This window comes from Sphaerulina musiva (assembly GCF_000320565.1).
Source record: "Sphaerulina musiva SO2202 unplaced genomic scaffold SEPMUscaffold_8, whole genome shotgun sequence".
Classification (NCBI taxonomy): domain Eukaryota; kingdom Fungi; phylum Ascomycota; class Dothideomycetes; order Mycosphaerellales; family Mycosphaerellaceae; genus Sphaerulina; species Sphaerulina musiva.
Genome location: NW_016017390.1, coordinates 1,477,444 through 1,501,942, shown reverse-complemented (window position 1 = coordinate 1,501,942; position 24,499 = coordinate 1,477,444). Strand labels below are relative to the sequence as shown.

The window sequence follows — 24,499 nt, the reverse complement described above, 5'->3', positions numbered from 1 at the left end:
GTCCCATCACGGGCGTGCCGTGATGGACGGCATTAGATATGTCCGTTAGAGTGTTCGAAGTCCAGTATGAGTAAGGTGTTCGGATATTCAACAAAAGACGTAGCCATGGGCATATTAATTAGTCGACGTTCTTGACTATAAACGACTAGACGGCACAACATGTCGCACATCATATATACAGCACCTGGGTGTGGACGATGAGCATCTAACCGGCTGTGATAGACCGCTCTCTCTTCGTCATCGAAACAGTCCAGACGAACATGTCCAACGAGTCCAAAACTCCCTCGTTCGAGGATGCTGAGAAGAGCGTCTCCGTCCCAGGCTCCGATGCCGATGTGACCAGCAGGCCAGTGACCTCGAGTGCCAGCGACGTTCCCAATGGAGGTGCCAAAGCATGGCTACAAGTCCTCGGCTCCTTCTTTCTCTTTTTCAATACTTGGGGTATCTTACTTTTCTCTCCTCACACACTCGCCCCTGCGCTCCTGCTGACCAGTCGCTCCAGGCATATTGAATGCATTCGGCACCTATGAGACCTACTACGGCACCGGAATTCTTTCATCATCTTCGCCCTCGCAGATCGCTTGGATCGGCTCGATTCAAGCTTTCCTCTTGCTGTTCGTCGGCAGTGTGACTGGACCGCTGTACGATGCTGGCTATGTCCACCAACTGCTCTGGGTGGGATCACTCCTCGTGGTGGCCGGCCAGATGCTCTTGAGTCTATGCACCACCTACACCGAGGTCGTTCTCGCTCAAGCAGTGACCATAGGCATCGGCACCGGCCTTCTCTTTGTACCGGCCGTGGCCATTCTCCAGCAGTATTTCAGCACCCGCATCGCCGCAGCTACAGGACTCTCTGCTGCTGGTGGTAGTATCGGAGGCGTGATATATCCCATCGTCTTTCACAGACTGCAGCCTCGCATCGGATTCCCGTGGGCTACTCGTGTACTTGGGTTCATCGCTCTGGCGGGGCTTTCGGTCTCGATCATGGTGATACGGGTTCGGGTCTCGCCTCCGCAACGCAGGAAGCTCATAGATCTTACTGCATTCGTGGATCTCCCATTCATGCTCTTTTCAGTGGGCTGCATTCTGGCGGTACGCAGGCGTAATACATTACTGACAATCAAGAGGCCGACTGACTGGGATCATAGTTCATGGGCATGTACGCACCCTTCTTCTTCGTGGAAAGCTATGTTATTCGCAACAATATCTTGAGCGAGAACATGGGTTTCTACCTCCTGTCAATCATGAATGGAACCAGTCTTTTCGGTCGCATCTTCCCCAACGCTGGCGCCGATAAGACAGGTCCGCTCAGTAAGTACTTACACACGATGCAGAAGACACGTACGCGACCTTGCTGACATGTGTTTCCCGCGCTAGACATGATCATCCCATGTGGTGCGATCACTGGCATGCTATGTCTCTGTCTCATCGCTGCGAAAAGTTCCGCTGCCGTCATCGTTCTCATGGCACTATACGGTTTCTTCTCTGGCAGTCTAGTGTCGCTGCCGCCGACGATCTTCGCAAGCCTGACCAAGGATCGAAGAGTCATAGGCACCCGGATGGGAATGGGATTCGCACTGTCATCCGTCGGGGTCCTGGTGGGCTCTCCCATTGCGGGTCAGATTCTGGGCGCAAGTGGTTTCACGAACGTCTGGGTGTTTGGGGGCGTGTTGACCCTTGCAGGAGTCGCATCCATGTTGGCAGCGAGGCTCGTCTCGGCAGGACCGAAGCTCATGGTGAAAGCTTGATTACGTGCATTAATCATTCGGTAGATGTACACACCTTGGGCGATGGCGTTATTTTTACAGACAGGCATTCACCATGAAGGGATTTGCTCAATTGTGTATAGCGAGGAAGGTCTCTACATTAATAACATGTCCAATCCAGCCCCTAGGGCAATAGATAGATCAAAAGAATGGCAGCCTGATAGGAAACGTGGAATACAACGACAGCCCATGATTGATGATGATGATGACGATGATGATAATGATGATGATGATGAAGATCACCCCATTGAGAGCCGAATCCATGCCAGGAAACAATTTGACTGACTTTTTTGCTTTGCAGGAGCGGGCGGCGGCGGTACAATTCCAACGTAAGGCTGTTTCTAGACTTACATGGGTTATTGGATGACTTGTTTCGAGTGGTATACTGTACCCCTTGAGTACGTGTCTGTGGTACAGACATGTACATGTCAGGTAGTCACTGTATTGCTCGGCATGGGATGTGATGGAGATGTTCGCTTAATATGTACATATACCTAGATATATATGTATCAGGTATATGTAGAATAATACCAGACTTGAGCTTGACCCATACTCTTTTCCTGTTCGCTATATCAAATCTAATTCCATGATCGTTCTTGATCGTTCTTGTTCATGCTTGGCAAATTCTTTTAATGTCAGGTATAGGTAGAACGGGAGTACCCATCCGGCCCTCGGCGTGAAGTGTGAAGAAAAAGAAGCGTGAAGAAGGGAAGCGTGAAGAAGGAAGCGTGAACTGTGAATCGTGACCTGTAAAGCGTGAACTGTGAATCTTGAACCGAGGAAGCGGAAGCACTACCCCCTAGGCTCAACTAAGTCAAGGTAAAGAAATACAGCTCGGCCGGACTTCGCTAATGACCCTCCGTCCGGTCCTAGGGGCCTATGTACTGTATACTTCCTCCAGACCTCACCTCATCCTCGCCTCGCATCCTTTCCTATCTCTACCTGAAAATACACGAAAAAGAGGGTCCTCGGTGGAGATCTGCTCGGTTCGTTGGTTCCGAACACATTCCCGCCGCCGTAAGGCTGGACCTCCCAAGACCCGATTCTATTCGAGTGGCATGGGCCAGGCTACGGGGTTGCTTGTATTGCCCTGGTAGCCAACCATTCTGAGTCATCGAGTGAATAACCAGATCGCATCGGTGAGATACTGAGACGTCACGTCAAGGTAAATGCTCTTATGGCGTTGAGTTCACTTCCATATTGCATCTCCCAGGATAAAATATTTGCACCGCACTCGATTCGCGGCCTCATTGAAAGATCGGGGCGTGAGGACGGGGCTTCCTCCGGCCCGTATGTCCGTTTGCTGCGATTTTCAAATTAATCTACAGTACCTTGCATACCTCCTCTTCCACTTGGAGTGGTGTCGGCTCCATGTTTCTAAAGGCACCAACGAAGGAATTTGCACCGACGGCACTGTTTAGTATTGTCTGAGATGACGGGGTCCGGATGGCTTCAACTCGCAGACTATATAAAGGGTGGATACGAGGCCTCCGTGGGACTGCCAATCGACGTTGAGCACTATATCGACCTAGTGTATAATCAGTGGGGCAGCAAAAAGAGCATGGAACTCGTTGGGTCTTCTGCGCGTGTGCGTGTCATCATGACTACGCATGGTCATGTTTAGTAGTGCGACCAGAGGGTACCTGCTTTTGTGATGGGGAGACTATCACGGTGCATACTGTGTGTCACAATCAAGCACCAATCGCGCAGAGACCGACTCTTCCATTACCTCGCTCCAGCTAGGAGGTAGTGTGTCATCGCACCGGCATGTGATGTTTTGTTCGATGCGAGCGGCCGATGCGCACTTTTCATGGTGCGAACATCTTGTTCACATGGCTGACATGAAAATTGGGCTGGGAATTTCGTGGCCCCGACCCGCAGTGATATCTCCTCAGGCTTCCGTGCTGCCAGCTCAAAATCATCATCATTGGTTTGGTCTAGATTCGCCAAAATTGAAAATCATTCGACTCACGTTTTCCCCATTATGATGATCTCTCTCTCATATCCGTTGATTGCCGCGTGGGGCATCACGGGATATCTTGTCTGCATTGCCATCTATCGACTGTTCTTGTTAGTACACATACCCCTTTCTGAGCTGGTGGACATTGTCCGCGTGGTATTCATTATGCTGACATCTTGAAAGGCATCCGCTGCGCAAGTTTCCTGGCCCGTAAGTCCTGTCGGATACCACCACCCTCTCTCACGAGCCTTGGGCTTCAGAAAGAGGCCTCGTGCCTGGTCCACCACTACCCCCAGATCGATCAAGACAACAGCAGCCCCTACCCCTTGCGAAGACTAGGCAGCTAACAGACGGTCCAGGAAACTTGCAGCTCTCACTCGATGGTACGAGGCATACTATGAGATTGCAAAGACGGGACAGTTCTCCTTCCACATCGAGGAATTACATCGCCAGTATGGTGAGTAGAGCGATTGCACGCACGTGGGTGACCCTTTTTTGGCTCACGATATGTGTGATTTAGGACCCATTGTTCGCATCACGCCGGATGAAATCCACATCAACGATGCCGAATGGAATGACGCCCTCTACGCGAAAAGTCCCAAGCAGAACAAATACGAATGGATGGCGGGCAGATTCGGCAACAACAGTTCCGTGTTCACGACAGCAGAAGCGTCTCTGCATCGCGTTCGAAGGGCCCCGTTGAATCCCATGTGAGTTTTTTGCCGTCCCCTCAGCACCGTTGCCAATGACTGACATACCATCCCCTTCCCACCCACCAGGTTTTCTCGCCGATCCATCATGGCCTATTCGCCGTTCGTCCAGAAAAAGATCGAGCTCCTGTGTGATCGACTCAAGGGATACAAGGAAGCTGGGAAGCCAGTGAACATGCGTCTCGCATACTCTGCGCTCACGGGAGATATTATCACCCAGTACTGCTTCGGATTCTGCTACGACCATCTGAAATCTACGGGCTTTGAGGAAGCTTTTCATGAAGCATTCGGAGCCGTCGCCGCATTCGGACACGTTGCGTTGCAATTCCAATGGATGCATTCGGTGCTCCGTCGCCTGCCGGACAGCTGGAACATTGCCATGAACCCATCCCTTGCAAAACTTCTCCAGCTTCAGGCCGTATGTCTTCTCTCTCCCCTCCCCCTTTGCATCTATTGGATTCCCACCGGCTAACAACAGCACGCAGGATCTTCGAGTGGTCGTAGCACGCATCATTGGCGAGGTCGAACGCAAGATGAAACCTCCTCAGCACACCACCATCTTCCACTCCGTCCTCGAATCCAACCTTCCAGACTCGCAGAAACAGCCCGTGAGACTTGGCGAAGAGGCACAAACCATTCTCGCCGCAGGAACCGAAACCACCGCCTGGGCCCTCACCAACGTGACCTTCTACCTCCTCTCCGACGCCACCGCCCGCTCCAAACTCAAAGCCGAACTCCTCGCCGCCATCCCCGACCTCAACGCCGAAGACGCCTTTGACTACCAAAAACTGGAGAGACTCCCCTATCTCCGCGGCTGCATTCGAGAAGGTATCCGCCTCTCCGGCGTCGTCACCGCTCGCAACCCCCGTCAACTCCCCGAACCCCTCGAATACCGCGGTTGGACCATTCCCGCTCAAACTCCCATCTCCATGACCATTTCCGACACACATTTCAACGAAACCTATTTCCCCGACCCGCTCACCTTTCGACCAGAGCGCTGGCTCGACAACGCACCAAGTCCACACAACCCCGAGAAGCCTTTGGATAAGTATTTTGTCGCATTTGGACGCGGGCCGCGCAGTTGTTTGGGGATTAATTTGGCATATGTGGAATTATATCTTACGCTCGCTGCGGTGTTTCGGAGGTTTGAAATGGAATTGTATGAGACGGATCGGTCGGATGTGGCGATTGTGCATGATTTTATGTTGCCGTCGCCGAAGTTGGATTCGAAGGGTATACGGGTGAATGTTTTGGAGAGTTGTTGAAAGGGAATGGGGAAGGTTGAAAAGGGGGGATTTTTGACGATGATGATGATGATGATGATGACGATGTGGAAATGACAACAAGGTCAGTCAAGTCATTCAGTCAGGCATTTTCATTGTGACTGCTCATTGCGTTGTTGGGGGGACTTGGGTCTTTTTCTTCTTTTTCTTTTGGTTTTGTGAGGGATGTAGTCATGAGGTCTCATTGGATAGGTAGCGACAACTCGAGCTCTGGTATACATATAGAAATATACACATATACAACAGAACAAACAAGAAAAAACATCAACCTTTTCTTTTCCCTTTTCCCCCTTGACCTAAACAAAGTCATACCTCTCCTCTAGCGCATCATATTGCGCCTGCGTAACAGGAATCACCGATCCGTGTTTAATACCTTTCGGAAACCCATTCAATGACTGCGGTTCCCACGCTTGCATGTCGTCCAACGTCCGCGCCGTGGCGGGAATGTACGACTGCAGCGTATTCTCGTCGATCCACAAGTGATAGAGGCCCCGATGGCGGTTATCGTGGAAAATCAGAGGACCTTCATTGTTTTCGTATTGTGAAGCAAAAGTGATTCTTTCGTCGAGGGGAGCTCCGCCGACACGGGAGAATTGGCCTAGGATGCCGGTTTCGGATCGTTCTTGATAGATCTGTGCCCCGTTAGATTCAGTACTTTTTTTTGCTCCACCGTGTAGGTTGTTATTGATGAATGTTGTTAGGTAGTAAGTAGGTCATCAGGTAGGTAGGTAGAGAAGACCAACTCACAGTATAAGTCACCTCCTCCTTAATCCATCGATACCAAACATTCATCTCCTTCCCCTCTTCCTCCTCCTCACTCGCATGATAAAACGTCGCATCAATCACCGGCGTACCCTGAAACTCATACACGCGCGCCTCGGAAAACGTCTGAAAATCCTGTGTAAGGACATACATCAACTGATTCGGCGGCTGCGGACCAGTCCGCTCCACATCCTCCGGATCCCAAAACCTCGAAGCAAAAACTACAACATAAGCCCCCACCGACTCATCCCACTCGGCCTCGGGAGCCCAGACATTCCCCGCGTCAACACCCACGAGAGGATCCGTCAATCGACCAGGCGTCCACTGACCCAAATCATCGGGAGAAGTAGTTTCCCAAACGACCATGGAACGACTTCCAAAGCGCGTAGCTTCGTCGAAATCTTCATTGAAAGAATTCACGTTCAAATCCGTTGCGATGAGCCAGAATTTGCTGCCGTCGCGGCTTCGAACGAGATGTGAGTCTCGTACGCCTTTCGTGCTCACGTTGGAGCGGAGGAGTGAGCCGTTTCCTGCGGGACCGTTGATTTGGCGCCAGGAATGGGGGTTGTTGCCGTTGGAGAGCCAGCCGTAGATGGCTTCGTCTTGGACGGGGAAGAAGGTGCCGAAGTAGCCGACGTAGGTATCGGCGGAGTGTCGTTGGCGTTGTTTTTGTTGTTTTTGATGGTGATGATGGTCTGGTGAGGCTGTCGTGGGGTTTGCATAGCTTGCGGTAACGAAGGTGGAGATGGTGATGGCTGCTGCGAGCAGCGATGGTGATATGAGCATGGTTAAAAAAAAATTAATGGTGGTTAGCTGTATGTTGAAGGAGAGTTGATGGGCTGGAGGAATGTTTTCAACAAAGGAGATCTGTGAGATCAGTTGCAAGGTTTGGTCCTGTACTAATAGTTCTAGAACTACCAGGTACGGTGACTACGGTCTCCCTCAGAACCTCGCTCTCTCTTACACATACAATCTCTCTCATGTTCATCCGGCTAAAGTGTTTAAACTTGGCGGTTAAACAGCCGGAAGAGAGAGGAGAAGGCTAGAAGCATGATTCATTGAACATCAAAGAAAAAGGTGAATTATCAGAGGAGGAAAGGGGTCGTTTATTCTACGTCGATAGGGGGGATGGGTGCATATGCTATAGAGTATCAATATAGAGAAAGAGTCTAAGAGAGGTCTCTATACCTACCTAAGAATAACATATATACGAGGGTATTCAGATGCAATTTCGGCTGCTTCCCCCTACAAAAAGCAAACGTGCGGAAAATTTCTGCTCCTTCGAATCATCGAATGCTGTGTAACAATGGAGGATCTGCACTTGCAGACTTGGCCATTACGATAACTTGGCACTATGGTGGCAAACACACCATCAGTAACGCATAATTCCCCGCACTTTGGTCATATAAGTACAGAAACCAAGAACAGAAGTGACATCGGTATCGAGCTTGCCAAGCGCCAAGCCAGTCTTCAGGCATATCTATCCGCCGGACAGAGGCAAAAACCGTTTCAGGTCTCGGCTGAAATCACTATGAGAACGACATCAAGAGGCCTGCGAAATGTATGTACCAATGCCGCGTATACAGTCGTGCTATCATCCATCACTCATCATCGGGATAGTAGAAGAAGGCGAGCGCGATGATGAGGTACCATCCCACGCACATGACCCCCTCAAGATAGTTGCTCGAGCCCCCTCTGATTAGGAAGTTGACCACCAGAACGCTCAGAAAGAACACGACAGTTTCGAAGAGCTGAAAATGTAAACTGAATGGCTTGTCGAGACCCCATGCGATCAGGACCAGTAAAGGTGTCACGAACAGCGCAACCTGCATGCCAGATCCCAAGTCGACCAGCAGGGCGAGATTCATCTTTCCCTTCCACGACACCACCGCGGACGTAACATGCTCTGCGGCGTTACTCACAATGGGAAGAAGCACAATTCCGATGAACGTAGTCGTCAAGCCAGTCTCCTCGACCACACTCTCGATGCTGTTGACCAAGAACTCTGCACAGAAGCCCACGGCTATGATGGACACTGTCATGCACATGAAGGCGCCGACGGGTCCGAGAATCTCCCCGCCCTCATGAGTTTCCTTTTGAGCAGCTCCGTGAGGGTCGTCGAGTTCGGAGTTCCCGTCGTTCTCGCCACCATCGTCACCGTCGATGTCGTCTCGAAAAAGATCTTTGTGAGATACCACCTGGAAGTATAAGTAGAAGCCATAGAGCACGATCAAGATGATGGATGTGCCGCGCGAGACATCCAGGATATCAATTTTGTCGCCTCCTTTAGAGTGCGTGATTGTGCGGTAGAGTATGGCAGGCACAATGAGAGAGGCGGCTGATAAAGTCTGTAGGGCGGCCATGACCGAGGCGATTTTCGGATCATAACTAGATTCGGTGCGGCGAATGCCACCTGCGATGAAACAACTTCCGAGCACCTGGAGAATATCAGTACTCTTGCTCAGGTTTGCTTACAGAGTTGCGTATTCACCAGCAAGATATTCACCAGCACACTTCCAAGTATGCTGGCCTGCACCAGGCGAAACTGGTTCTTCTGCAGCGCAATGATGCTGACGATGAGCTCGACTGCATTTCCGAATGTTGCGTTGAGTAATCCTCCGATATGTGGTCCCACAGCCTCCGACAGCTCTTCTGTCGCAAACGAAAGCAGTGCAGCAAGGGGCACAATCGCGAGGAAGTTGAGCACGAAGATGGCTCCCGGGGGCAGATCTAAAGCTCCCGCGATGATGCCAACCGGCACGAAGATGAGTAAGATGTTGATGTAGCTGCTCTTCAGCACCGCCCACGTCGTGTGAAGCAGGCTTCGTGGCGTTAGTGTCCTCCAGAAGCCATTGGATCCGTTCAGACGTAGAGTACCCGGGACTTCAGAATCTCTGCGACTCCCATAGTCGCCAGAGCTGGGAATGTGGTAGAGAAGGCTATGTCTTTCGACATTGCCGATGTTGTGTGTTTCCGGCCGTCTCCTCACGAGCACGTTGAAGCGATGGCGGATCTGGGAGGCCGCTGTGGTCTGTCAGCTCGGATGCTGGTCTAGACATCTGTACTCACACATGTTTTTGCGTGAACCCCGCTATACCGATGTCCCTGCTCTTGATTCATCGAGGGAAAATCATGAATGATGTGGATGTGAGCGGTGGTCTTGGCAATGACCACTGTCCGCATGCAAGTTATGCAAGTGGCTGCGCTAGATACTCCATAGGAAGTGCACGTGGGAGGGATCCTGCCGAGTAGAAGGGCCATATGAGTGATTTTGACACGTGTAGTGCACCTGCGAAGACATTGAGCTTGCAGTGAATGAACAGGTCCCCCCGATCGCGAGCCAAGAGTACCTAGATAGCGTCAAATACAGGTAATGTATAGTGTAGTATAAACCAGACTGCTGACTAAGCAACAGACTCTTGCTGAGTACCAGTTCTCCGAGAGAAGGAGTCGAAAGGAGGCATATCCAGGGAGTCTGGGGGTATAAGTACGATGCAGTCACTCTACTCAGATCTTGAGAAATCATCAAACTGGAACAAGTGTCTTGCTGTGCGTGACAGACTGACCGCGATAATAACACACAGAGCTGAATAGTACCACTCCTTGGCCTAGAGTATGACCAACGCAGATCTATGTCGAGAGACCCGTCTGTGGTCCATAGGCGGTTTGTTGGCATCTTTTTTGCATACAACACCCCGAATGTGAGCAGAAATTCACGAGTGCGGCAGAACATACCAGTATGAAGGACACGCTCTCCTGAGACCAAACCTGGAGCAGGACCAAACCTGGAGCGCTGAGCGCTTCGCAGCACCTGAGAACAATCTCACTGCACATTCCAGATATGAGAATGGTAATGTTCATTGTCGCGAGCATAGCCTGAGTGATTCTGACGTGGAATGTAGTCCTCCAAGGGAAATGTCGATTGGGTCCAACATGGCAGACGAACAAATCGGTTGTCCCGCTGGCTGTTGGGATTCAAGAATCGATGATAGCTAGACAACGCCATACCGCACAGAGCTTGTTTCGTATCTGTATTTGTCGTCGCGCCAATAGTCTGTCGAGCCTAACCCCGTGGATAGCGAGAGAGAGAGAGAGAGAGAGGCAGTCGTTGCACCATATCTGTATGAGCTGATCTCTCGGTCGACTTGTTCTTCCTCGTTTTGAGTCTTTGAATACGTTGGTTCTCGTAGCATGTTGATGATTCGGGTGACTTGGAACAAAATACAGCGTGTGGGAGATGGAGTCCGTTTCCTGATGCAGTGGATGATGAGAGAAAGGTGAGTTGAGATGAGGGAAATGGGTTTGCGACTAGCTGAAATAATGCTTGGCACAATACGAAAGGGTTTTTTTTGCTACCTACCAATAAACATCTCTGCCTACCTTGCCACCGAGTATTGATTTTCGTGCAGATTGTAACTGGATACATGATGTTGTTCTGTGTCTATCAACCATACCTGATCTATCATCTTGTCTACGATACATAGGTACCTAAGGTACATATCTATAAATAAGGTACGTCCTTTCAATGCGTAAACCGAAAATCCAACCGCTTCGCACCCTCATCCTTCGAACTCTGCACATACTCCACTCGTTCCTCGCCCGTCAATTTCTTCCACGCCGCCTCTCTTCTCGCATTCTTCCGAATATAATAATACTTCACTAGTACAAGTATAAGTATATTCGCGCAGCAGATGCCCAAGAGAATGCGATTGCCACGGAGATAATACGGTCGGTCGTGTTCGCGATAAACGTTGACGCCGATGATATTGCCCGTTTGCACAAACATGTTGTACAGCGCGGCGGAGACGGCTCGCGTGCGGACCGAATTCGAATTGCGGCTGTTCCAGGAAACGAGAATTGCGTGGCAGTACGGGTAGGAGAGGAGGCCGGTGAGGAGAGTGTAGCGTGTCCATGAGGATGCGGAGCTGCCGAGGGCGACGAGCGCGGCGAGCCAGGGGAGGATCCAGATGTTGGAGAGGGAGGAGATGAGGGCACGCTCGTTGAGCCGTTCGGAGAGGTGGGAGATGAGGAGGAGATTGATGCCGAAGAGGAATTGGGAGGGGATGGTGAGAAGGTTGGCGTGGAATGTCGAGAAGCCCATTTCTCGCAGGATGAAGGAGAGGTAGTTTTGTGGGGGATTGGGCGGGATGTAGGCCATGAGGCCTACGAGGTAGAGGGGCCAGAGATCGTAGTCGCAAATGGCTTTCCATAATCGCTGGGGCGTGACGGCCTGTCGGTTGTTCATGTCGCCCTTGGAAGGGTCATCACGCAGGAGACGATTGACAAGGATGGCTTCTTCGCGTTCTGTAAACCAGCCATTCTTGCCTCTCAGCCAGCCCTTGGTTTGACTGATCGATGCTGGCATGAGGCCCCACGATGCAACGCCGACGACGGCGGTGAGGGCGCCCTCGATCAGAAATAACCATTGCCATCCACTCCAACCATGAAGACCTCGCATTTGAAGAATCCCTGCTGCCAGAAGTGACCCCAGAATGTTGCAGGTGGACAGCACGGTCCAGAACCAGCTCAGACGAATCGGCAGCTCCTTGCTCTTGTACCAGTATGTGATGTAGAGCACTGTGTCAGGAATAAATCCACCCATGAGAAGACCAAGGACGCACCGACAAGCGTAGAAGCCTGCCCGACTGGTCAAGCCTGCCTGGGCTGCCGACGTGATGGACCAGCCGGTGATGATAAATGGAATCCACAGATCCGGTCCAAGTTTCTTCGAAATGAGACCCGAGGGAAGTTCGGCAGCTAGAAAAGATAGCAGGAAGATGGTCTGTCCCGTGTTGTAGTCGTCGGTATTCATGCCGAGCTCCGCGAGCATATTGTCGCTGATGGCTACAGGGCTGTCGTCAGCTGCATATCAAGCCGAGCCTCGTTTTCAAGAAGCATTGGGTGTCTACAACCTCTGTTGATATTTCTCCGATTCAGGTCCAAGGCCAGGAACATGAGCCAACACCACGTCATGATCCGCCAGTCCACCCTGCGTTTCAATTTCCGCTCCTCTTCTGCGCTCCATGTGAGGGTGGGGTCGAAGCGATGCCGACCTTCGTACTGGGCTTTCTCGTAGACACCTCGCCAGTAGTCTGCGACGTTCGGATCAGAAAAGACATGATTGCCGTCACTTCCATAGTCGCCCACGACCAGCTCCTCCGATCGAAGAGATGGCGTCGTCCCATCTAGTGATTGCACGGTAGTCGTGGCATCCTTGTTCGACATTTTCACGAGGCGAAAGAAGAACGATGAGTGTACCAACCATATTTCCTGATTGAGAGTTCGGCTCTTACTTATAGGATACGACAGACAGCCATGTGGCACGCACGAGCTGCATGCCCAGCACGGTACGATGGTCAATAAGCATCTGGTCTTGCGCAATAGCCCATGGCGATAGCATGCGTTCGCAATGCGGCTGCCGACGACATTGTGGCGGAAAAATTCAGGACTGCTATAGGATGAATATGATGTGATGCCTTATCCATGCATTGGCCAGCACGATGGCACCAAAACGGCAGGTGGGATTCGCTCTCGCAGGCGCCTCGAGTGCGAGAGGGAACATTTGCGAGCAGCCTAAAAGGGTCTGAAATGGTGTCCTGGGAGACAATGGTGTGCTTTCCGCCAAGATGTTGTCACAAGCAAGTGAATCGATGAGCTTAGACCGGGCCGTCGCAGGGCGGTTCGTCGCTCGCAAGTCCACCTCTGCCGAAGCAAAAAGCATCTGCATATCACGATGATAAGGTCGAATGAAAGGGCACCATTTCCAATCGTTGTCGTTTCGTCGTTGCGTTCGTCGGCATGTTTGTTTACCTGGCAGGGTGACACCGCCTATCTCACGTATCTTCTTCAAGAGTCACTGCACCACCGTACTCCAGATTGATCTTGCTTTCGCAACGAAGGTTGCATTCGCGATGAGCTGTATCGGGAGCGTTGATCGTATGGATGTCCCAGAGAGTCTGCTCATCGCGGCTAAATGATGAGTGCTGTCCTTTGTAACAGGGGAGGGTGCGGCAGCGACGGAACGGCACGATACACGAGATCTGGCTTGGCAGTGACGATGACGAATCGCAAACGCGAACGCGTCCAATCGCGTCTTCCCATACCGTATCAAATACATAAGGTACCTCCTACAGTAGATTGTCTTTCCACCATACTACATCTATCCATCCGCCTCTAAAACCAGAGCGCATGTGAACGCCGCGAAAAGTGCCACGGCCGGCAAAGCGATGTCTCATCGCAACCCCATCATCACCATCTCCTCCTCTTCCGCCCACTCGGGCTCGCAAGCACAGCAGCCCCGGGGCCCATCCACGCGTACGCCGAGAACTTTTGATCCACAGACATATATCAGAGACATGCCGCTGATGATGATGACAATGATGATGATGGGCATCACGAAACAGATCGACTCGCCACGCAGTCTGCAGCGGAAGCTCTGCAAGACATTGGGTCAAATGGCACCTCGGCCATTTCGAGCGGAATCACATATCTCGATCACGCCTTGATGGGGAATCACCTGAATTCGAACCCGAACCCTTCCATCGGTGCTGCTGGTTTCGAGCGCGGTAAGATTGCGGAGATTTGGGGTCCTACAGGCGCGGGGAAGACGGCGATTGCTTTTCAAGCTGCCGTGGAGGCCATTAAGGCGGGAGGGAGAGTCGCTTGGATTGGTAAGTACCTGTACTATATACCTACCTTATACTTGAACTTGCACGAGCAAGAAGAAGTGGCATTGCCGACGTCCACTGTCAGTATTACTGACAGATAGTGCTGACCTTTAGATTGTGCCACGCCCCTGAGTGCACCGAAACTGAGAATTCTCACTCGCAAGGGATTATTGCCCACCGACAAATCCGAAGAACAACCTATCCTTCGCGAGTCCTTTCAATACCTCTCCGCCCCAACATTTTCGCATTTGCTTGCTCTCATTCTCCATCCTCCGCCATCATTCCCGCCCCCAACCACGACACTGCTCGTCCTGGACGGACTAGAAGCGCTCCTGAATGTAGATTATCCGCGCATGCCATATGGACCAGGCCAGCGAACCGAGCAGCAAAAGTGGCACGCAGGTCGAAGATATGCCATTTTGGGCACCTTCGTGACCGCCCTAAGCAAACTTGCGCTTCTGCGCCACATGGCCATCATTGTCACGACGGGATGTGCCTCCAAAATGCGAGCCGACGATGGCCTCGCAGCAGCCATCGGCCCTGGACTCGGCGGAGCCGAATGGGAAACCGTCATCTGGTCGCGAATGGTCGTGTTTCGCGATTTCGCGGGGAAGAGGTTCGCAGGCGTACAAAAATGTCTGGGCCGGAATTTGATGCCTCTCGATCCTACATCGGATGTTAGAAACGCTATTGGATTCGAGATTACAGAGGAGGACGAAGGGAGCTTTCTACGACCGCAATATACCGCAACGGTGGATTTGACGAGTAGCTCATCATCGCCTGTGGTTGTTACGCAGCCGAAGAACACGCATTCGAGTCCGGTGAATTCGGCTCGTAAACGGGTTTATGAGGAAATTGCAGACTCGGATGAAGATGCTGATGAATATGGCTGGGAAGAGGCGGATGAGAGTGCCATCATTGCTGCCAAAGAGCTTGCTCCCACGACGACGACGACGACGGACACGGCAGAAGAGGCGACCAAGTCCACTACTACTGGACCTGAACCGACCTGAAGCGGCAGTCTACCTACCTACCTACCTACCCGATGTACTCTCTGAGCTCTCCTCCAGTCGTGACATACAACCTGGATCAGTTCCACGATGCCATCGGTAGGTACCTAGGTAGGTAGGAGCCAACGCGACGGCTTGGGGGAAATCCCGTGAGCTGAGCATGGTGAAGCCACCCACCTCCACCCACCTCCGACCACCTACCTACCTACCTTACCTGAACCTTTACGATCGCATACGGCCATTACGATTCGAGTCCTGCCGAAAAATAGCACACAACAACATGGCTATTGCTGTCACCCCCAATGACGAGCTCGTGACTGGTTTCGGATGACCATGAGATCATGGAATGACGGGCATGTAGAATAAACAGACTGAGCAGCAGTACAACGGATCAATTCTGTGCAGTTCAGCGCTTGTCGGGGATTTCCATAATGAGCTTGCGATGCCCCTCCCCCCAGCGACGACAGGTCGAACTTTGAATAAGACTAGACTACGAGATATGAACATTCCAATGTCATTCAACGCCAAAACATGGCTTTGTCCCCGAGGTATACCAATCAACTCCAATCCACTAGCACTTCATCATTTCATATCAGCTGGCGTCAATGCCTGCACCACCGAGGTGCCATCCATGAACCTCGTTCGGAAGATGCGATTGGCATTTCCAAACATGCCATCTTTCAACGACACAACAATAAATTGGCTGCCTCGGAAGCGCGTCCGGATCAGTCGGCCAATGTTCTGCGTGTGGGAGAGGTCCAACGCCGCGTCGACTTCATCCAGAATGTACATGGGCGCGGGTGAGTATTGCAACAGCGAGAGGATGAGGGAGAGGGCAATGAGCGATCTCTGCCCTCCCGATAATTCCGTGAGCGACTGCTTCCACACCTTGCCCAGGCACACTTTGACTTCCAGACCGTCGCTGATTTCCTTGCCTTCGGGAGGATCCAGTTTGGCGGTGTTGCCCGGTAACAGGTCATTGAAGATGAGGCCGAAGTCCTCGTTGACTTTGGACCACGTCTTGAACAGAGCTTCTTTCTTGTATTCGTCCAGAGTGATGATGGTCTCTTCAATCTTCTTCTTGTCTCGAATTACGGTGCGCATCATGTTCTTCAGGTCTCGCTCTTTCTTCTCCACGCTATCGATCGTGGCCATGACGGCAGGGTTGATTTTCTTCTTCATGCCCGTGAAGCGTTCCGTGACGTTCTTGAGGTTCGATCGGCATTCCGACATGTTCTGGTCGTGGAAATTGTACGGCGTGTTTGCGCGGCCAAAGGACGATTGCTCCTCGAGAATCCACTCGTACTCCTTTTCGAGATTTGCCACGGCTTGCTGTGCCCCTAGCTGGACCTTGGCGAAATTGTCGATGGCATGGCCGAGCTTCTGCGCTTCAATCTTTTCATCCGAGATCTGCTGATTCTTACGCTTCGCGGCGCGGTCCAGGTCAGCAATCTCGTCGTCAAACGAGCTCAGCTTTCTTCTTTCATCGTTGAGTGCGGCCTCGGCTTGTGCATGCTGATCACGTATCTGCTTCTGCTCGTTTTCATCCATAGCCAGCTCCTCTTGCTGGCCTTTGAGCGTGGTCTCGGCGTCATGGAGTTCTTCTTGCGCGGCGGAGAGATCACCGCCAGTCTGCTCAGCGTCAATGCTCGCATTGCGAACTTCTTGCTGCAGAGGCTTTATTGAGGCCTGCGTCTTCGTAAGGGCCTTCCTGAGCTTGTCAAGCTCAGTCTGCAGCTGTTCCAGTTTCGCGCCCTTGTTCGAAGAAAAGTCCTTCATGTCCTTCTCAACGCGCTTCACTTCAGCATTGGCTTCGGTTTGACGGGATTGGGCATCAATGATATTGCTCTTCAGTGCAGCTACGGTTGCTTTCATCTCTTGGACTGATGCGATGATGCTACTCGAGGAATTGCTCGCAATCTGGGACTCTGCAAGCTGAATCTCATGAGTCTTCAGGTCCAACTCCTGCTTCGATTGTCGCGCAGATTTCAATTTTTGTGCATCGCGCGCCATAGAGTCCTCGAGAGCAGTGAGCTTCGCCTGTTCCGACTCCAGCTCTTGCGTGATGATGTTCAACTTCTGAAGCTTTAGCAGCACACCGCTCCCGGACGCTGCAGATCCACCTGACAGCGTACCGCTCGGATTATAGGTGTCGCCTTCGACAGTCACGCTTTGCATTCGCACAGCAGGGTCGAAGGTGACCTTTTTAGCAGTGGCAGCATCTGCGCAGACCAGGGTGTTCCCAAAGACATACTCCATTGCTTTCTCCACTTCGTGCTCGTAGCCGATCAGGTTGATTGCCAGATGCACGTTTCCGGGACACAGCTGCTTGGCCGCACTGACTCTCTTCGAGTCCGCTTGAGAAGCATCGATTTTGTCTAATGGCACGATTGCCACTCGTCTGCGGAGCTTGCCTTTTTCGATCAGGGCAGAGGAGGTCTTTGCAGAGTCTACAACCACGTTGTACAAACGACCACCGGCGCAAATCTCAAGCGCCGTACTGGCCTCTGTTGCAGCTTCTGGCAACTGAAAAAGTTGTGCGACCAGACCTTTGACACGCCTCCGATCAAAGTTTGGCTCTGGGTCTGAATATGAAAACTCCAAACCCGCGACTTGTCTCCGCAGACCTTCAGCTTGGCTTTGTAATACTCGTATGCGCTTCTCGAGTTGCGTCTTCTCCAGCTGCTGCTCTTCTTCTTTTCCGGGTTGGTATCCAAGCTTGTCGAGGTGCGACTGTAGCTTCGTGGCTTGTGCTCGCAGGGATCCCAGGTCTTTGAGCAACCCTGAATTCTCCTTCTCGGCCTTTTTCGCGCGTGGCTCGTCCTCCTTGATGCGGGCTTCGAGATGGCTGATTTTGAGTTTCGACTGCTCGATCTCCGTCCCTGCTTTCGATGCACTATCACGAGCAGCAGACAGTTGACCAGCGTACCCACCGTCAGAACCAGCATTGGAAGAAATTCCCGTTTGTAATGTCTGAAGCAGCTCCTCTTTTTTGTCCACTTCCGCCTTCTGTTCGACCAGCTCTTTATTTGCGGTCTCGTACTGCTGTTGAAGTTTCTGATGAGCTTCCGTCTTCTGCGCCAATTGCTTCTCGAGTTCCACGACAGTCTTCTGCACTTTCTGCAAGCGGTCTTGTTCCTCGGCCATGGACGCCTTCTTGAGCTCCAGCTTCGTTTCTAAACGCTCTAGGCCGATGGAATGTTCCTTGACGGCCTCTTCCAGCTTCGCAAACTTGCCTCCCTTTCGCAGCTCCTTGTCGCGCGCTGCTCGCACCTTTTCCTTGTCCTCCTCCAGCACTCCAATCTCCCGCTGTAGCTTTTCCGCGCTGTCCTCTAATTCTGAAGCACGTTCCTTCTTGGTAGCAAGATCCTGTGCGCTCTGCTCCATCTTCTGCTTGCTCCGAATGTAGTCGTAGGCAATCACAAGCTTTGTCAACCGCTCCAGGTCGTTTTGTGTGCTCTGGAACTCCAAGAAAGCGCGCTTCTCGCTACGCAACTTTTCCAGCTTGGGCTCAATCTCTTCCTTCAGCAGACCCTCGAGCTCTTCCACCTTGGTCTGCTTCTTTGCCAACGTCTTCAGAGCCTTCTCCCGTCGGTCCTCAAACATGCGCGTACCCGCTGCCTCTTCCACCATACCCAAGATCTCGGTGCTTTTCATGTTCAGCACCTTGGTGATCTTGCCCTGCATGATGAGGAAGTTGGGGTTGTTGATGTTCAGCTGCACACTCTGGAACAAGTTCTGCACCGTCTGCTGCTGCGCTCGGTGTCCATTGATCAGGTACTTGCTCGTGCCGCCTAGCACGATCTGCCTCGTCACATTGATGATGGGCACATCCTCGAAGCCGATGGGCGATTTGGCGGTATCACTGTTGTCAAAGACCAGCGTCACCGAAGCCTTTGTGATGCCGGCCTGTCCACGCTTGTAGATCAAATCGCTGGCGCCGCCCGTTGCGCGCAGCAGCTCGAACTTGCCGATACCCAAGCAGAAGCATATTGCGTCCAGTATGTTCGACTTGCCGGATCCGTTCAGTCCTGTGATGGCGTTGAAGGTGGGGTCCCAGCCGGAGATAACAGTGCGCACGGCGTACGACTTGAAGCCGTCAATGATGAGCTCCGTGATGCGCATTGCGGCGGTGGATCGTGGGTGGATGTATTGTCGTATCGAGTCGTCAGGCGCGCATGGTTGACAGCGTCGTGGTGGTCGCGAGTGGAGGCGTCGCTCTGTTTACGCGTAGTAAACAAACCTTGACTTGAGAGTATGTCACGCCAAGACCCGGAGGACCCTCGAGCCTATCGGAAGAACTTTGATCCGACACGCCCTATGCCAAGTTCTTCACGGCAAGAAGAGCGATGCTGCAGTTCTGAGTTGACCACTGCTTTGCTGCCATTCTGCATTCTCTGGCCCGATCCCGCGTATCCCGTCTGCACGGACATCACTGGAATTGACGCTATAGACAGGCGAAAATTTGGCATGTCCCGTGCGTGTCCGCAATCCCAATGAATGACGGGGACGGTATTGATCATATCAGATCGGATCAGATAAAATTGCATCAGATTAGATTACCAAAAATCGCGCTGGATCAAAGTTGTACCAGGCGCCGCAGGAGAAAGTTACGCAGCAGCTTCGAGTTGTCACTACACATCATCTTTTTTTCCTTTTTCCTTTCTCACGACACTTTGCTGTTGCGTGCATGAAATCATCTCACACGTACGCCCGCCCGCCAGCCAGCCCGCCGTCGTTCCACGGCGAGGTTGCCATTAACGCGGACTCACCTCGGCTGCGACGATACCATATGGACCTTATGCATCGCTGAAGAAGCCCCCGTGTCCCACTCCCCCCCTCCTCGTGCCTCGTGTGTTCACCGCCAGTCTCGTCGTGATATGGAAAATGACTACCTCTATGTTGGCGTCTGGAAAGGCAAGCGCATACGGGGGCCTTAAGACGGTGACCTTTCGCCAGTGCGGGCGAGTCTACTCCCACTCCACCACGCCCACGCCCACGCCCGCCAACCTCAACGGCAAGCACGCCGCCCGCTCCGAGGACACGGCGGCACAGCGAGAACTGCTGGTCAATGTCTTGAATGCCAGTGCCACCCGACGAGATGCTAAACAGTACCTGGCCCGCTTCAAGCAATCGGCCAGGACGACGGCATACCTCGGTCCCAGCAACCATGGACAGCAAGAACATATCAATGCCGCCCTACGCCAGTGCCAAGATCGCCTGGACCAGACTGGAGTCAATCTGGGTGGCCTGTATACTCCAGCGCGGGCGATAGCAGACAGCCCCAAGTTCTCCGCCACGGATCATGTACATGAACAGCACCCAGCAGAGCCTGTGGAAGAGCTCCATGTCGCATTGGCATGTCTCAAAGCGCCCGAAGCGATAGACGACGCGACGCTGGATGGCCTCGCCAGGACCATTGCCCAGCTGGTCAAGCTCGACATGGCAATCATATTGGTTCTAGATATTAATACGAGCAACGTGCAGGCCGAGGGGCACGCTGATCAGCTGGCCGATGTCAAAACGCTGCGCCGAGTCTTCGCACAGCAAGCAGATCGTCTCTGCGATGCCATAGATCGACATAATCCCGAAGGAGCTCGATCTGTGCCGAACGCCCTGGAAATGCTCGAGGACCACTGGGAGCATGGGATTGACACTTCCGAGTTGCAAGTCACCATGTCGAACCTGATCCTGGATCCATTGCGACGTGGCATGGTGCCGATCGTGTCATCTCTGGCTTACACTTCGGAAGGCCAGCTGGTACAGGTGCAAGCGGCAGACATCATGGCTGCTCTGACCAAACACGTGACCGGCAAGGATAAGCCAATTAACCCCGACGCTGCGATTAGCGCAGATGAGATCTCATTGGACCGCATAGTGGTGCTTGACGCTGTCGGCGGTATACCCAGCAAGCACAGGGGCCATGGTGCTCACGTCTTTATCAACCTAGAGCAGGAGTACGATCAGGTGGAAAGCGAGCTTGCAGAGTATGCTGAAGCGGCTCGTGGAGACAGCAGTGGACCACGAGGACCCGCTGTTTATGATCAGCATCGCGACAACCTCGAGCTGGTCCGCAGATGCCTACACTTGCTGCCTTCATCGTCTTCAGGGCTCATTGTCTCGCCACAGGAGGCAGCGAGTTCGTCAGAGGCAGCGCGAGCAGCCATGCCACCACTTGGTGCGGGGACGAGGCGACAAAAGAATCCGCTCATCCATAATCTGCTCACAAACAAGCCTGTGATATCGTCGTCCCTTCCTGCAGGACGACTACATACGCCAGACCATGAAATTGAGTGCACGCCTATGACAGAAGCAAGTACCGTTCTGAGAAAGGGCATGCCTGTGAGCGTGATTCCTGCCGCAGATCGCCTGCTTGGGTGGCTGAAGCCAGCAGCTGGAAGAACTCCACTCAAACTCGACAAAGACCCTCGAGTCGACTTACCGAGACTGGTACATCTCATCGAAGACAGCTTCCGACGCAAATTAAATGTCGGACACTATCTCAGCCGCGTCAGTGGCCGCATTGCCGGAATTATCGTTGCTGGCCAGTACGAAGGTGGCGCTCTTCTGACCTGGGAGATGCCGCCTGGTGTAAATGATCCACGACGTTTGGTGCCATATCTCGACAAGTTCGCCGTTCTCCAGACATCACAGGGATCGAGCGGTGTTGCAGACATTGTATTTCAAGCCATGGTTCGCAGCTGCTTTCCCAATGGTGTTTGCTGGCGGAGCAGGAAAGATAATCCCGTCAACAAGTGGTACTTTGAGCGAGCAGCCGGTAGCTGGCAGATACCAGATAGTAATTGGACCATGTTCTGGACGGGAGAAGGTGTCGTGGAGGATGAGCAAAGGTTCAATGATTATGTTGCCGTCTGCTCGAGTATTCAAGCGAGCTGGGCAAAAGACGGGAAGAAGGATGATTGAGTGAAGTTTGCGCTGCATTTACAAAAGGCTCGCGCACATCACAAGGGGCTCAACGTGATGGCACACTGGCACTAGGCATCTATACAAAACCAAGCAGTTTCATCATTCATTTTACATTTTTCTTTTTCTTTGTCTCACGACACATCAATCAATCCATCAATAATAATCCACTAGACACATGTATATTCATATCTACCTACGACTGCGTGGGCATATTGACAGTCGCCCTCGTGCTGATGGCGTCCTCGCTCCTCCACAAACTCGTCACCGTCTTGAGCTGCGTGTAAAAGTTCAAGCCAGGCTTCCCGTAGAATGTGTTTGCTCCACCTCCCGCGACCGACTTTTTGTTGCCCGTGAAGCTGAACATGGGCAACGGTACGGGAATGGGTACATTGATTCCAACTTGTCCGGCCTCGATTTCTTTTTGGAATTTTCCGGCGGTGGCGCCCGAAGCGGTGAAGATGGCCGTTCCGTTACCGTACTCATTCTCATTGATGAGTTTGATGGCGTCGTCGAGAGTGGGGACGTTGAGACAGACGAGAACAGGGCCGAAGATTTCTTCCTTGTAGCAGGTCATGTCCTTGGTGACGTTGGCGATGATGGTTGGTCCGACCTGGAATGTGTCAGTCAAGCAACAACTTGAAGATCGTGGGACATCATATGGCAAGACTCACCCAGTTGCCATTGGCATATTTGCTATCTGCTGGCTTCTGACCACGCCCATCAAGAACAATTGTCGCGCCTTCCTTCTCCGCCGATGCGATGAGACTTTCGATCCTCTCCTTCGCTTGTGGTGAGATGACTGGGCCAAGGTCTGCGCCTTGCTCGAAACCACCGTTGAGGTTCAAAGCCTTTGCACGCTTGGCGATTTCAGGCGCCCAATCTTTGGTCTCGCCAACGAAGACGAGCGTGGAGAGAGCCATGCATCTCTGACCTGCAGCTCCGAATGCGGCTCCGGCAATGGCGTTGAGAGTTGCGTTCTTGTTGCAGTCGGGCAGAACTGCGGCGTGGTTCTTGGCGCCCAGGTTGGCCTGCACGCGCTTGCCTTGTGCACTTCCACGGCTGTAGATGTACTCACCAGCCTTGTTGGATCCGACAAAGGAAATGGCCTTGATACGTGGCTCATCAATGATGAAATCCACTGTCTTGGCGGCGCCGTGAATGATGTTGATCACACCAGGTGGGAAGCCCGCCTTCTCCGCGAGTTCTGCCAGAATCATGGTGGCGCCTGGATCGCGCTCTGAGGGCTTGATGATGACTGTGTTGCCGGCAATTGCAGCGATTGGGATGGTCCAGAGAGGGATCATGGCTGGGAAATTGAAAGGGCAGATGGCTGCCACAATGCCCAAGGGCTCCCGGTAGGAGCGAGTCTCCATGTCCTTGGCCACCTCCAGCACTTCTCCAGTGATCTGAGTGGTGATGCCACATGCATTCTCAGCGACCTGCAGACCACGGAGCACATCTCCTCTTGCATCCCCAAACGTCTTGCCCTGCTCCAGTGTGATGCTGGCGGCCAAGCGGTCCCAGTTCTCGCGGATCAGAGCCACATACTTGAACATGATAGTCTGCCTGTGCAGCACGCTGGTCGCCTTCCATGCGGGGAAGGCTTTCTCAGCGCTGTCCACTGCCGCCTTGAGCTCCGCATCGGTGGCCTGTGGCACGCGGGTGACGAGGTTGTTGGTCGCAGGATCGTGCAAGTCGATCCATTGTGTGGCCTGCGAGTCCACAAACTGGTTGTCGATGAAGTTCTGGGTGTTGATGGGCTGCTGCACCTTTTCGTGTGTGGTCGGATATTCGGTCGCGGTGGTCGCTGCTGATGTGGTGCCTTGCAGGTGTCGGGTGGTGGCGTGCAGTCTGCGTACGGCGGCGGCGGCCTGGCCAGCATTGGCGTTGTGCGGCATCCTGGTGTAGGTGAAGCGCGCTGTCGCCAGCGGAGCAGTCGGGCGGAGTGTCAAGCTCTGGAACAGCTTTCCCTTGGACACAATGCGGCGAGTCGACATGTTCGTGGTATGAGGGAAGACTGGTCGATCACAAGACGGGGAGCTGTGGAATAGCACGAACTCGCTGTCTTTTCGCTAAAGGGCCGCGAAGTGAACTCCTCCCCTCTGCCCGCTATAGTATACTGTCCGTCCTCGGCTTAAGACGTTCGTGCCCGGTGCAGTCCCCCGGCTTCGGCCCCGTGTTCGCTATCCCCAATAGGGCAGGTCCTAGCGCGCGTTGCTAGGTCCGCTTCCGGTTCGTCGGAAGATACATGTAGCTCGCGGGGATGGCGCGTAACACTTCGACGCGTCGAGCTCGTTCTTCTAATTTGGAGGAGTCTCTCCCTCTTTCCAACCCACCAACCCATATCACTGTCATATCACTGTCCCACCGCCACCGCCATCGCTACCGCCGCCTCCACCTACGCATCGACTCAT

General features: G+C 52.8%; 9 protein-coding genes across 9 annotated transcripts; 4 read left to right on the top strand and 5 right to left on the bottom strand.

Moving 5' to 3' along the window:
* Positions 1–116: 116 nt before the first annotated feature.
* SEPMUDRAFT_90285 (MFS general substrate transporter) lies at positions 117–1,920 on the top strand. Its single transcript, XM_016910527.1, has 4 exons — positions 117–441; positions 503–1,092; positions 1,149–1,311; positions 1,378–1,920. Exons 1-4 carry the CDS (start codon positions 261–263, stop codon positions 1,746–1,748), a joined length of 1,305 nt encoding a protein of 434 aa, XP_016758949.1. The 5' UTR covers positions 117–260; the 3' UTR covers positions 1,749–1,920.
* A 1,881-nt stretch (positions 1,921–3,801) lies between these two features.
* Positions 3,802–5,686, top strand: SEPMUDRAFT_17085 (cytochrome P450 family protein; the record flags this gene model as incomplete). The annotated part of the gene is made up of 6 exons (XM_016908290.1): positions 3,802–3,836; positions 3,910–3,936; positions 4,086–4,183; positions 4,247–4,436; positions 4,506–4,854; positions 4,922–5,686. Coding segments are annotated over 6 exons (1,464 nt in total), but the record flags the coding sequence as incomplete, so codon positions are not given.
* A 323-nt stretch (positions 5,687–6,009) lies between these two features.
* On the bottom strand, positions 6,010–7,267 carry SEPMUDRAFT_70314 (glycoside hydrolase family 43 protein; the record flags this gene model as incomplete). The annotated part of the gene is made up of 2 exons (XM_016909900.1): positions 6,010–6,351; positions 6,467–7,267. 2 exons carry the CDS (start codon positions 7,265–7,267, stop codon positions 6,016–6,018), a joined length of 1,137 nt encoding a protein of 378 aa, XP_016758947.1. The 3' UTR covers positions 6,010–6,015.
* Positions 7,268–8,082: 815 nt separating this feature from the next.
* SEPMUDRAFT_143441 (calcium ion transporter Vcx1) lies at positions 8,083–9,742 on the bottom strand (the record flags this gene model as incomplete). The annotated part of the gene is made up of 3 exons (XM_016903043.1): positions 8,083–8,919; positions 8,973–9,303; positions 9,579–9,742. The coding sequence occupies 3 exons, from the start codon at positions 9,740–9,742 to the stop codon at positions 8,083–8,085; spliced, it is 1,332 nt and encodes a 443-aa protein (XP_016758946.1).
* A 1,261-nt stretch (positions 9,743–11,003) lies between these two features.
* Positions 11,004–12,706, bottom strand: SEPMUDRAFT_70313 (MFS transporter; the record flags this gene model as incomplete). The annotated part of the gene is made up of 2 exons (XM_016909899.1): positions 11,004–12,325; positions 12,394–12,706. The coding sequence occupies 2 exons, from the start codon at positions 12,704–12,706 to the stop codon at positions 11,004–11,006; spliced, it is 1,635 nt and encodes a 544-aa protein (XP_016758945.1).
* Positions 12,707–13,886: 1,180 nt separating this feature from the next.
* On the top strand, positions 13,887–15,161 carry SEPMUDRAFT_70309 (uncharacterized protein; the record flags this gene model as incomplete). Its single annotated transcript, XM_016909898.1, has 2 exons — positions 13,887–14,151; positions 14,263–15,161. The coding sequence occupies exons 1-2, from the start codon at positions 13,986–13,988 to the stop codon at positions 15,159–15,161; spliced, it is 1,065 nt and encodes a 354-aa protein (XP_016758944.1). The 5' UTR covers positions 13,887–13,985.
* A 371-nt stretch (positions 15,162–15,532) lies between these two features.
* SEPMUDRAFT_150801 (RecF/RecN/SMC protein) lies at positions 15,533–19,352 on the bottom strand. Its single transcript, XM_016906406.1, has one exon. The coding sequence runs from the start codon at positions 19,281–19,283 to the stop codon at positions 15,741–15,743; it is 3,543 nt and encodes a 1,180-aa protein (XP_016758943.1). The 5' UTR covers positions 19,284–19,352; the 3' UTR covers positions 15,533–15,740.
* Positions 19,353–20,225: 873 nt separating this feature from the next.
* Positions 20,226–22,082, top strand: SEPMUDRAFT_14297 (N-acetylglutamate synthase; the record flags this gene model as incomplete). The annotated part of the gene is made up of 1 exon (XM_016903021.2): positions 20,226–22,082. A coding segment is annotated over one exon (1,857 nt), but the record flags the coding sequence as incomplete, so codon positions are not given.
* A 196-nt stretch (positions 22,083–22,278) lies between these two features.
* Positions 22,279–23,983, bottom strand: SEPMUDRAFT_49819 (methylmalonate-semialdehyde dehydrogenase; the record flags this gene model as incomplete). Its single annotated transcript, XM_016909135.1, has 2 exons — positions 22,279–22,695; positions 22,757–23,983. The coding sequence occupies 2 exons, from the start codon at positions 23,981–23,983 to the stop codon at positions 22,279–22,281; spliced, it is 1,644 nt and encodes a 547-aa protein (XP_016758941.1).
* Positions 23,984–24,499: the final 516 nt, after the last annotated feature.

Coding starts and splice junctions, on each gene's coding strand:
- SEPMUDRAFT_90285 (XM_016910527.1), top strand. CDS start 261: ATGTCCAACGAGTCCAAAACTCCCTCGTTCGAGGATGCTGAGAAGAGC. Junction 442..502: donor TCTCTTTTTCAATACTTGGG/GTATCTTACTTT, acceptor CAGTCGCTCCAG/GCATATTGAATGCATTCGGC. Junction 1,093..1,148: donor CAGTGGGCTGCATTCTGGCG/GTACGCAGGCGT, acceptor CTGGGATCATAG/TTCATGGGCATGTACGCACC.
- SEPMUDRAFT_150801 (XM_016906406.1), bottom strand. CDS start 19,283: ATGCGCATCACGGAGCTCATCATTGACGGCTTCAAGTCGTACGCCGTG.